The sequence below is a fragment of the Glycine max genome, chromosome 14, assembly GCF_000004515.6.
Source record: "Glycine max cultivar Williams 82 chromosome 14, Glycine_max_v4.0, whole genome shotgun sequence".
NCBI lineage: Eukaryota > Viridiplantae > Streptophyta > Magnoliopsida > Fabales > Fabaceae > Glycine > Glycine max.
In genome coordinates this window covers 40,711,967-40,724,075 of record NC_038250.2, presented here as the reverse complement: position 1 = coordinate 40,724,075, position 12,109 = coordinate 40,711,967, and the positions used below count along the sequence as shown (strand labels likewise).

General features: G+C 38.2%; 2 protein-coding genes across 4 annotated transcripts; one reads left to right on the top strand and one right to left on the bottom strand.

The window, feature by feature from the left end:
* Nucleotides 1-547: 547 nt before the first annotated feature.
* LOC100305595 (uncharacterized) lies at nucleotides 548-11,904 on the top strand. 3 transcript variants are annotated; one of them, XM_014766443.2, is made up of 4 exons: nucleotides 548-793; nucleotides 879-947; nucleotides 1,688-1,873; nucleotides 11,505-11,904. In XM_014766443.2, the coding sequence occupies exons 1-3, from the start codon at nucleotides 620-622 to the stop codon at nucleotides 1,865-1,867; spliced, it is 423 nt and encodes a 140-aa protein (XP_014621929.1). In that variant the 5' UTR covers nucleotides 548-619; the 3' UTR covers nucleotides 1,868-1,873; nucleotides 11,505-11,904. The 3 variants fall into 3 exon arrangements, with proteins under 3 accessions (XP_014621929.1, NP_001339438.1, NP_001237644.2); NM_001352509.1 differs by having other exon boundaries at nucleotides 556-793; nucleotides 11,600-11,847; NM_001250715.2 differs by lacking the exon at nucleotides 11,505-11,904 and having other exon boundaries at nucleotides 556-793; nucleotides 1,688-2,004.
* On the bottom strand, nucleotides 3,168-5,154 carry LOC102667799 (uncharacterized). The gene is made up of 2 exons (XM_026125410.2): nucleotides 3,392-5,154; nucleotides 3,168-3,290 (listed from the first exon to the last, which is right to left on the bottom strand). Exons 1-2 carry the CDS (start codon nucleotides 5,152-5,154, stop codon nucleotides 3,233-3,235), a joined length of 1,821 nt encoding a protein of 606 aa, XP_025981195.1. The 3' UTR covers nucleotides 3,168-3,232.
* Nucleotides 11,905-12,109: the final 205 nt, after the last annotated feature.

Here is a 12,109-nt window from a genome sequence, read left to right as displayed (position 1 = left end):
TAAATATATTATTTATAATTGTTACATGTGATCAAATAGTGGAAGAAAAGATGAGGAATCATATTATCATTATCATCAAACATACCCACAAATATAATAAACTAAAAAAACAAAACTATTAAAACATAATTTGAAAATTCAAATATTCTCAAATAGTCAAATAAATAATACAATTGAAACTTGAATTATATCTAAAATAATTTTAAACAAATTTAAAAGAAAAATAGATACTCTACAATTAGGAATTAAAATCTTAATTTCATTAAAATGATTAAGTAAAATCATGAAAAATAAGAAAAGAAAAAATAGTTTCACTGATAGTTATTTAGTATGATAATAATAGTAATTAAATTTTTTAATTTTAAAAATATATATTATATATAAAAATAAATAATAATAATTTAATATAAATTAACGAATTTATATATTAAAATTGGTGACTAAACTCAATACTTAAACGAATTTAAATGGAATGGATCGGATTTGATAAAAAAAACTGTTTCGCGAGTAACCGTACCCGTGAATACCCTCATATTTAAATGAAATGAATTGAAGTTGAAAGGCAAAGCAAAGCAAAATAATATTGAAACGCAAGGTTAGAAGGATCAGAGAGAGAAAAATGTCTATGAGAGGAATCGGAGGACCCCTTTTGTGCATCGGAGATCTCCTGAACGACGTCGGAGAAGAAGAACAACAACACGGACAAGGACACTCTCTCCTTCGCGAAACCTTTCCTTCTTCTTCCAATTTCAACTACAACGATCCACCCCCTGACCTCACCAAACTCTTCCAGGTTCCGTTTCTTTTCATTCCCCATTCATTCATTTCCTTCGAATTTGTAAGTCGCGTTAAAACGGCAATCCTTTGTGTCGTTTCAGGAACACTACGACCACTTGAATTCCGCACTCTCTGGCACCGACCACTCCTGGACCTCTCTCACCTTGAAGGTATCATCATCATGCTATGCACTCTCAATCTCTTACTATAAACCAAATCCAATTTTATTATTACTGTAAAGGGACAATTTGTGAATGTCAATGAACTTATCACAAGTGACAATTTGTGATCGGAAGACTGTGTAACACAATGCACAAACTATTTTCTGTCATTATTATTATTATTATTGTTGTTGTTAGATTTTAATTTCTATGCATTAGTATAAATATATTTATATTTGCATTGTCAACCTATCAGAAACTATTGTAGGTATGTAATTATTTATAAGGAGAAAATAGTTTATGCACTCAAGTGTAACGAGACAATTTGTGAAAGTCAGTGAACTAATGAACTTATCACGAGTGACAATTTGTGATCATAAGATAGTAACTCAGTGCATAGACTATTTTAATTTCTTTGCATCAGTATTTTTTTTACACTGTCAATCTATTAGAATTTAGAAATCATGGTAGGTATGTAGTTATTGACTTACTGTGAAGAGAAAATAGTGTACACACTAAGGTGTAAAGAGACAATTTGTGAAAGTCAATGAACTTATCACAAGTGATAATTTATGATCAGAAGACACTGTAACTCAGTGCATGGACTATTTTCTCTCATTATTATTATATTGGCCAATGAAGGAGGTGGGGGAAGAAGATTATAATGTATGGTTCATCTTTATTTTCCTACTATTCATCTGTCTTCTATGTTCAACTTAGTATGTTATATTTTTTTACCCTTTATTCAGTTATGCACTGCACTAGAAACTTCAAATCAGCTGGTTCAATCTACCAACACAAATGTTGCATCCTTGTCAAAGAAGGTTGAGGACCTTCAGAAAATTGTTAAGAGAGGGGATTCTGCGATAGCAGCAGCGAAGGCACTTTATTATGTTACCCCAGACAATCACAGTAGTGCCTCAAAGTGAAAGAAGGTTTGTAAAATTGTACATCTAATAATAGAAGGATGATTTTGCTATATGTAAAGAAAGACATCCAATACTGAAATGTATTCAAAGTTTTATGGCCAGAAATTTCAGTGGTTTCTTTTGATTTGCAGTGCTATTGTTCATTTTGTCTGTTAGTCATAGAGTTTCTAGACTAAGAGAATTGAGAGAGAGAGAGAGACAGAGAAATGAAGAAGTAAAATATCATTTATTGACTCAATGAACTTCAGGTTTACAAACAATATATACACAATTCTGTTAGAGACTAACAGAATTTGCTAACTAACTAACTAACAGAATTGGCTAACTAACTACTTACAACTGACTAGCTTCTACTCAATGTTGTTAATGGCGGATGGCGGTTCATGGCGGAAAGTCAAAAATCCGCCATAAAAATATGGCGGATGGCGTAGCGGAAAATGGCGGATGTCATGGCGGACAAAAAAAAAAAAACATATATATAAACTCATTGAAATTGAAAAAAACAAAGGATTGCATTCAAATAAACTAAAAAAGTTTCATGAGTTCATACAATAATCAAGTACCAACACCAAATAAACTCATTAAAGAGTTCAAAATAAGAAAATGATAAAAGCATAATGCAAAGTGCAAAGTGAAGGTTGAGGCTCTAATCATCTTCTCCAATCCCAACATAATCATCTTCGTTGTTATCATATGGTAATGGAGCATCTCCCTCTCCCTCTTCCCCATCAGACGCCTCAAAATTGACCATGATTTCTTCTTCTTCAGATTCAACATCAATATTCTCCTCAACATCTAGATCCTCATCATTTTCTTGGACTGCTTTTTGCTTCCTTGATGAAGATCCAACAACCATTGCCTGTTTTTTAGTAGTTTGGGCAGCAGCAACACTTGTTTTTTGTTTTTTCCGCCTAGTATACATCCTACACTCTCCAACCCCCGAAGCCTGATACACAGTTGCCCAATTTAGAGCATCATCATCTTCAAATACCAAATCATTTCCAGCATCATTATCATCATCTTGATCCATCTCTCCCACGAGCCATTCATTGCATACATCAATATCATTAAGAGAAATTGGATCAATTTCATCTCTTGCATTATATCTTTGCTTCAATTGTTGGTTGTATTTGACAAACACCAAATCATGCAACCTCTTGTGCTCAAGCCTCTTTCTTTTTTTGGAATGAATCTACAACATAACAAATAAATGTTGATTTCAATCTCAAATATACTCCAAATATAACTTGATCATCAAAATTAAATAAAATTAAAAAGTATGGTTAGAGTTTTGTCACAATTACTTGCTCAAACACACTCCAATTTCTTTCACATCCTGAAGCACTGCAAGTCAAACTCAAAATCTTAATAGCCAGCTTCTGCAAATTTGGAGTTTGTGACCCAAACATTCGCCACCAATATGCTGCAATACCAATTACCAACCAAGAGCATAACTTAGAATTCTGAATTATAACACTAAATCACTAATACATAAAAAAAAATAGTATGATAAAAGTTTCTTACTAGGAGAATGGGTTTTCCTTTAAGTGGTCAGCACCAATCTTGTAAAGATGCAACTCGGTTAGAATTTTCTGTTGCACATCAAATTGTGGAATCAACTTCTTAATGCACTCAAACAAACCATTGGTGACCTCAAAATCAAACTCTAAGTCAGTGTTGTCATAAAAGAACTCTGGATTTAAGAAGTGGGCAGCTGCATGCAATGGCCTATGAAGCTGACAATTCCATCTTTTATCAATGATTTCAAACACATCTTTGTACTTGCTTTCATTGTTGTTGAAAGACTTGATAATTGTTTCTTTTGCCTTGTCCATTGCTTCATAAATATAGCCCATGGCTGGTTTCCTTTCACCATCCACAAGACGAAGCACTTTCACAAGTGGAGCCATGACTTTAAGAGTGTAAACCACACTATTCCAAAAAGAAGGCATGAGCACTACCTTTGCAGCTTCTTTTCCCTTAGGCTCCTTAGATAGCTTGTTCAAGGTCCATTCATCAGAAGTAAAGATTTTTCTAATATTGGCTTTCTCTTTGTGAAGCCTTTCCAAGGTTAGATAAGAAGTGGCAAATCTAGTAATAGCATGTCTCACCAATTCCCTCTTGTTTGTAAAATTTCTCAACAAACTTAAGGTACTAGAATGGGCATAGATAAACCCAACTAGATTAATTGCCCTTCTAATTGTCTTCCTTATCAAGGGATGCTTCCCAATATCTTCAAGCATCAAATCAATACAATGAGCTGCACAAGGAGTCCAATAAATATGTTTCCTTTTCTCCTCCAACAACTTACCCGCTAAAACATAGTTGCTCCCATTATCGGTTACAACTTGAACAACATTCTCTTCTCCAACTTCCTCCACAATGGCATCAAGCAACTCAAAAAGCTTTTCACCTGTCTTTACAAAATCAGAGCCATCAACAGACTTCAAAAACATGGTACCAGCTTGAGAGTTAATCAAAAAATTAATGATGCATCTTTGTTTCCGATCAGTCCATGCATCGGACATAATAGTACAACCATACTTGACCCATTGCTCCCTATGGCCTTTCATCAAATTTTCAGTATATTCAACTTTCTTCTTCAAGAGTGGAACTCTGATGTCATGATAGCTAGGAATGGGCAAATGTGGCCCATATTGACCAATGGCTGCAACCATGTTCTCAAAGCTTTTCAATTTAATGAGGTTGAATGACAAACCTGCTTGGTACCAAAAGCGAGCAATATGTTGATGCACCTTCAATACTTCATTCTTATCCATTGACTCTCTTATGTTCATTTGCCTCAGCATCTCCATTTTTCTCCGATTGATTGCATTTTCTGGATTCTTACAGAATTTGTCCATTGGTCCTTTTTTAGTCCCACACTTTGTCTTTGCACTTGCAGCAGCATTACAAGAGTCCGCAAACTCATCTTCTTCACTTCCATCACATCCAATCGGTTCACCAAATTCAAAATCTCTTATATTTGCCATATTACCACTGCCAGAAGTACTGTAAGTGGTCCCACTTTTTTTTGTAGTCATATATTCCTTCAACTCTTCGATTACATTTGGGGGAGTTTTCTTGCAAGCTGCAACGTTGCCCGACTTCCCAATCAGGTGTTGTTTGGCTCGGGTTATTCCTCCCTTAGTGATTTTTCCACAGAAATTACAAACAATGGTGTTTGTATCTCCTTCCACTAGTGAATGGCAATATTTCCAGCCTGGGTCTGCCTTATTTTTCTTCGTTTCACTTGCAGTAGCAGCATCAGATGATGGTTCAGCCATTTAAAAGAGGACTGAACAGAAAAAAAATAAATTATGGTGTCAAATAGGAAAAAAAAAAAAAGGGACTGTTAACAGTAAAAAGGGGTGTCAAATAGCAAAAGGAAAAAAAAAACTGTAGACAGAAAAATGGGGGGTGTCAAACAGCAAAAAGCCCAAAAAAAAAAAAAACAGATCAGCTGACCCGCGCGTCTTCTTCCTCTTCTTCCTTCGCGAGACAGAAATAGGGGGTGGTGTCGCGCGTTGCCGGGGCTCGTCGTCGGAGCTCGTCGCCGCCGTTCGTGCGTTGCGGGCCTCGTCGCGGCGGCGGCTGGGTGCGGCGGGGAGGGGGTGGTGTCGCGGCGGCGGCGGGGTGTGGCGGGGTTCGGGAGGGACGCAGGCAGCAGAGTTCCGAATGCAAGCTGTTGGAGGAACGGCTAGCTGTTCTGAACGCAAGCTGTGGAGGGTTTTTAGTTTAATGAATAACCGGGTAGGGTTGGGTCGGGTCGGCCCAACTCCTACCGCGGACAAAAGCCAAACAGATTTCCGCCATCCCGCCACGACCGCCATGGCGCCGCCATCCCAAACCCGCCATGCCACCGCTATTCGGTGGCGTTTTTTCGCAAATCCGCCATGGAAAACCGCCATGGCGCCACCATGGCCGCCATTTAACAACACTGCTTCTACTAGAAGTAACTAACTAGCTTCCACTAGAAGCTAGAGGAGACTGCAGTTGAATAACTGCAGCTCCTTATAATACTCTAATACCCCCCCCAAACTCAAACTCAATGAGGTTGAGACTTTGGAGGAGGCTCAAGGACATTGAGTTTGGATCTCAAGAAAAGAAATCTGGTTGGAGATAGAGCTTTGGTCAAGGCATCTGCCCACTGATCAATGGCAGGAATGTGGTAGACTTGCAGCTTCTTAGCTAGAACTTTCTCCTGAACAAAGAAAATATCAATTTCCATGTGCTTTGTCCTGGAGTGAAGAACAGGGTTATGAGTGATGGCAACAACACTTTGATTGTCACAGAAGATTGCTGGAGTAGTGAAAGGAACAAATAGTTCAGTCAGCAGAGTTTGAATCCACACTACTTCAGCTGTGGCTTGTGCTAGGCTTCGATACTCAGCCTCACTACTTGATCTTGCAACAATCTGTTGTTTCTTAGACTACCAAAATATAAGATTAGGGCCAAAATAAATAGAAGCTCCTGAAGTAGATTTGCGATCATCAGGGTCAAAAGCCTAGTCTGCATCACAAAGGGCCTTAATGGGAATGGGTATTCCAAGAGTAGCAGCTTTGAGAAGTAGGCCATGGTGTAAAGAGCCTTTGAGATATCTGAGAATTCTTTTCACTGCTGTCCAGTGAGATTCAAGAGGGTTGGCCATGAATTGACTGACTTTGTTTACAGCAAAACTTAGTTCAGGTCTGGTTATAGTGGAGTGTTGAAGAGCTCCAACTACTGATCTATAAAGAGTAGGATCTGAGAAGAGGTCTGCTCCTATTTTAGTAAGCTTGCATCCAGAAACCATTGGGGAAGCAATAGGTTGAGCCTCAGCCATTTTAGTTTTCTGTAGGAGATCTGTGATATATTTGCCTTGAGTTAGAAGAATAGAGCCATCAGTTAGGGTCTTGACTTCAATTCCCAAAAAATAATCCAGTTTCCCAAGTTGTTTAAGGGAAAAATTAGAGTGAAGTTTGACAGTGAACTGCTGGATTAAATTGACAGATCTGCCTGTGATTATAATATTATCAACATACACCAAAAGATAGACAATATGAGAGGTATCTTTGAAGACAAAACGAGGTGGATCACACTTGCTCACAGAAAAGCCAAGATGCAAGAGTGTAGATTTTAGTCTATCGAACCACTGTCTTGGTGCTTGTTTAAGTCCATATAGAGCCTTATTCAATTTACAAACAAGAGAAAGATCGGTATTTTCAAATCCTGGGGGCTGCTGCATATAGATGGTTTTCTCTAGAAAGCCATTTAAGAAGGCATCGTTAACATCAAGTTGAAAAAGTTCCCACTTATTGGTTAGAGCCAAGGTGAGAATCAACCTTATTGTAACAGGTTAGATAACAGGGGAAAAGGTTTCATTGAAATCAAAACCAGCCACTTGATGAAATCCTTTTGCCACCAGTCTAGCTTTGTATCTATTAACTGTCCCATCTGCATTTTCTTTGACCCTGAACACCCATTTGCAACCCACTGCTTTCTTATTGGGTGGAAGAGAAACCAAATCCCAGGTCTTGTTATTCATCAGTGCGTCATATTCTTGTTTCATTACATTAAACCATTTTGAATCAGCCAAAGCCTGCTTCACAGATTTGGGTTCACAGTGAGCAAGAAACAAGGTTGAATTAAGTCTTGGTAAATGAATTCCAGACTTTGATCTGGTCTGCATAGGATGAGAATTAACTGTAGGAACAGTCTCCAATGCTGCACTGTATGATACTTCAGAGGGAGACAAATCTGATGACTGCAAGAATTGTCTTGCACAGAAGTGGATCCAGCATCAATAGTAGGACTAGGAACCTCAGATGCAACAGTAGGACTAGACTCAGCATGGACAGAAGGACTAGGGCCGGAATTTGAATCAGCTGTAGGATTAACAGAAGTAGGACTAGCAACAGAATTGCTAGAGGGGGAAAGAGAAGAAATGGTTGAGGAACAATAGGGATGGAGGTAATGAAAGAGATGAGATTATTAGGATGTGAATCAGACTTAGAGGAAGACAAAAACAGATCTGAATTTGACTTCATTGAAAACAACATCCTTAGAGATAAAGAGTTTGCTAGTTAGAGAAAGACATTTGTAACCCTTATGAGATGTGGAATACCCAAGAAAAACACACTCGTGAGACCTAAATTCAAGCTTGTGACGATTGTAAGGTCTAAGGAAAGGGAAACAGGACCAACCAAAGGCTTTAAGAAAGTTATAATCTGGATTTTTGTTGAAAAAGACAGTAGTATAGGGAACATTAAAATGCAAAGAAGCAGTAGGCAATCTATTTATCAAGTATGCTGCTGTAGTGAAGGCAAAATCCCCAAACTTGAGAGGCAGTGAAGCTTGTTTAAGAAGAGCGAGTCCTAATTCCACAATATGTTTGTGTTTCCTTTCCACTACACCATTTTGGTGATGAGTGTGTGGACAGATCAATCTAAGAGTGATACCTTGGCTTGCTAAAAAATTAGTGAGAGGTCTGAACTCTCCTCCTCAATCTGTGTGAACACTCTTAATTTTGGAGTCAAACTGAAGTTCATTAGCTTGAACTGTTGAAAAATGGTGAAGGTTTCTGACTTATGTTTAAGCAAATAGATCCAGGTGAACCTAGACTAGGCATCAACAAAGGTTATGTAATAGTAAAAACCATTTTTGGAAGGAATGTGGACAGGACCCCATAGATCCCTGTATATTAGTTCCAAAGGTTTATTATAAACTGTTTCAGATAATGAGGCAGGTAATCTGTGAGATTTACCAACACTGCAAGAAGTACAAAATTCAAAGACATTTTTATTAGAGGTTGGTATCTTACAATGATTAAGAACAAGTCTCAAAACATTAGAACTAGGATGGCCCAGTCTAAGGCGCCAAAGAGTTTGAGAGCCGGTGCCACTACATGCACTATCAACAGAAGTGGTTTTTACAGCAGAATTGAGAGTATTTACATCAGAACGGACATTGGTTACAAAATTTGAAACAAAGCAAGAGGCTGAACTGGCAGGAATTGAGCCTTGGAGATGAAGATTTGGGAAGACATATAAACCATCTGGTCCAAGTGAGCCTTTAAGCAAGATCTCATTGGCTCCTTGTGATTTGACAAGACAATAATTAGGATGAAATTCAAAATATACATCATTGTCTAGAGCAAATTTACTGACACTCATAAGATTTTTTGTTATAGTAGGCACATGAAGCAGCTGATTCAAGGACAAAGACACTTTAGAATTAATAGGAGAAATAAAAGTGGAAGAACCAGTGGAATGAATGGGCAAACCTTGTCCATTACCAATATAAATTTGGTCTGGACCTTCAAAGGGACTGAGTTGCTGTATGTTCTGTGATTCCCGTCACATGAAATGAGGCACCTGAATCTGGTATCCAAGTTGTAGGAGTACTGGTCTGAAAATTAGAATTGGAGTTTGCAATCATTGCACTCGGAGACTGTTGATTCTGATTGTTTTGCATTGATCTGTTCTGATTGGTACCTTCACCCTCCGAATTTGATGATCTGAACCCATTGTTCCATCCATAGTTATTTTGACCAGAACCATTTCCTTGACCAGAATACTGATTTTGACTAAAACTGTTAGTCTGAGTATTTCCTTGATTTGAAGGATCATGGAAAGTGAGCAATGTTGTTAATGGTGGATGGCGGTTCACTACGGAAAGCCAAAAATCCGCCATAAAAAAATGGCGGATGGCGTAGCGGCAAATGGCGGACAAAAAAAAATATATTTACATATACATATAAATATTAACAAAACAATAGATAAAAAATAAATATAAATAAAAAAGGGCTAAACAGAAACAAAAAAAAAAACAGAACCAAAAATTAAAAAAGTGTCAAACAGAACCAAAAAAAAAACAGAACCAGGGTGTTGCCGTTGCCGTTTGTAGCCGACGCCGTCTGTAGCCGTCGCCGTCCGTAGCCGTAGCCGTTGCCGTTGCTCGTGTGGTGTCGTCGTCGACTTCGGGTGAGACCGTGAGAGAACTCGCACTGGTGCGTGGTGCTCGCATGGTGCCGTCGTCGACTTCAGGTGAGACCGTGAGAGAACTCACGCTGGTGCGTGGTGCCGTTGTCGACTTTGGGAGTTAGCGTGGTACTCGCGTTGGTGCTTGTTGCGTGCTGCTCATCCCATTTTGATTCCAAAACCGGGTTTAGGGTTGGGTCGGGTCAGCCCAAGACGGTCCAATCTGTCATTTTGGAAAAATTAAAAAAAAAAACGTTTCTTCCGCCATAATCGCCACCAAAGTTAAACCTATGGCGGCACCGCCATCCTGCAATGCCACCGCTATTTGGTGGTGTTTTTTCAAAAAGCCACCACGTCATACCACCATGGCGCCGCCATAACCGCCATTTGACAACACTAAAAGTGAGTGAAGGATTAGGTTGATAGCCCTGATCAAACCTATAGTGACAAAAAGATGCAGTATGACCATACTTGTAACATACTTGACATGGGAAATTTGCAAAGCATCCTCCCCCACGGTCATGACCGCTGCCGCTGCTGCCACGATGGCCGCCACGATTAAAATTTCCACGACCAGATGAATCATACAGTTCTGAGGAATTGTTCGGCGCTACATAAGAGTTAGAACCAAACGATGATGAGGAGTTAGGGTTAGCCTGAGTAAGGTTGATTGAAGGCGATTCAGTAGTGTATCTTTGAAACTTAAGCAATCGAGCTTTGTGAGCTAGCAATAATGCTTCAACTTCTTCAATAGGTAGCGGTTGAAATTTACTCTATAACTGAGATTACTGAATGATATTCTTGCGGCAGTCCTTCAAGAATGGCATCAATGTGTTCTTGAAGAGAAATTGAACTTCCGATAGAAGCAAGTGCATCGTAAATGGCTTTGATCCTAAGCAGAAACTCGTGCATGGACTAATCTTCAAGAATCGTTGCGCACAACTCTGTTCGAAGTTGCCTTGCTTTGGCTCGCGTCTGTTTGTGGAAATAATCATGGATCTGTTCCCAAACCTCATAAGAATGAACGCATCCAATGATCTGAGATAAGATTGATGTGGACAGAGTCGATTGCAACCAGGCAAGAAGAACCAGGTCTTGTTCCCACACCTTGTATGCAGGATTCTCAATTCCTGCATCGCGATCTGCTTTAGTAAGGAATCATAAGGGAATTTTCGGATTCGCGACAAACCTTTGAAGTTTGTGTGACTTGATGAAAGATTCAATTTGCTGTCGCCTAAGAAGAAAATTTGAATCATCAAGCTTCTGTGAGATCAAATTCAGAAAAAGTGGAAGCGGAATAAGAAGAGATAGAGTTTGTCGCCATTGATGATCGACTAAGCTCTAGATACCGTCATAGATTTCTAGACTAAGAGAATTGAGAGAGAGAAATGAAGAAGTAAAATATCATTTTTTAAGTCAATGAACTTCAGGCTTACAAACAGTATATATAGACAATTCTATTAGTCTGGCTAACAACTAACTAACGACTTACAATTGACTAGCTTCTACTAGGAGTAACTAACTAGCTTCCACTAGAAGCTAGAGGAGACTGCAGTTGAATAATTGCAGCTCCTTATAATACTCTAATAGTTAGTATCTTTATAACTTATTTTAAGAGTGACAACCGGAACATAGTGTATAAGTGTTTAATATCTATTTATTTATGCATCCATCAGTGGCCTGTTTGAGCTGGCGTTCTGATTCTGGTACATCAAAACTGAAGCAAAAAAGAAAATTGGATTTATTCCGGTGTTATTTAAATTTGTTGTAGTTGGTCAACATGGAGCTTACTATCCACTCAAAGTCAGTTTCATGCGAAATAAGTTTCCCCCCTATTGCATGCTTTGTACTTAAAGAAAACCAAGGTAATGCTGAAAACAAAGAGGAGACAAGTATATACTGTTGTTTCTTAAATTTAATATTGTGTCTTGTTGCGGTATAATATGTTGCTCAACCCACAGAATTTGTCACGTTAACATTTACTCATGAACCAAGAAGCAGAAACTAGGAGGATTCAGGAACATATTATGTTAATTTTGTTATAATTAATTGATTCCAAAGTGTATTTTTGATGAATATATCTTTTCATATTTAAAATAATTGCTGCATTGATCATTGGAGAAATTGGCAATTGAACCAATGCCGGGAGTTGTCACTATCCTTCACAGGGTCTGGTCCAGTTTCAATTACTATACTTTAGGATTTTCAGCTTGGTTATTGAATTTGATTTATTAAGAATTTGAGTATTCTGAAGATATAAAAAATATTTAATCTATATATA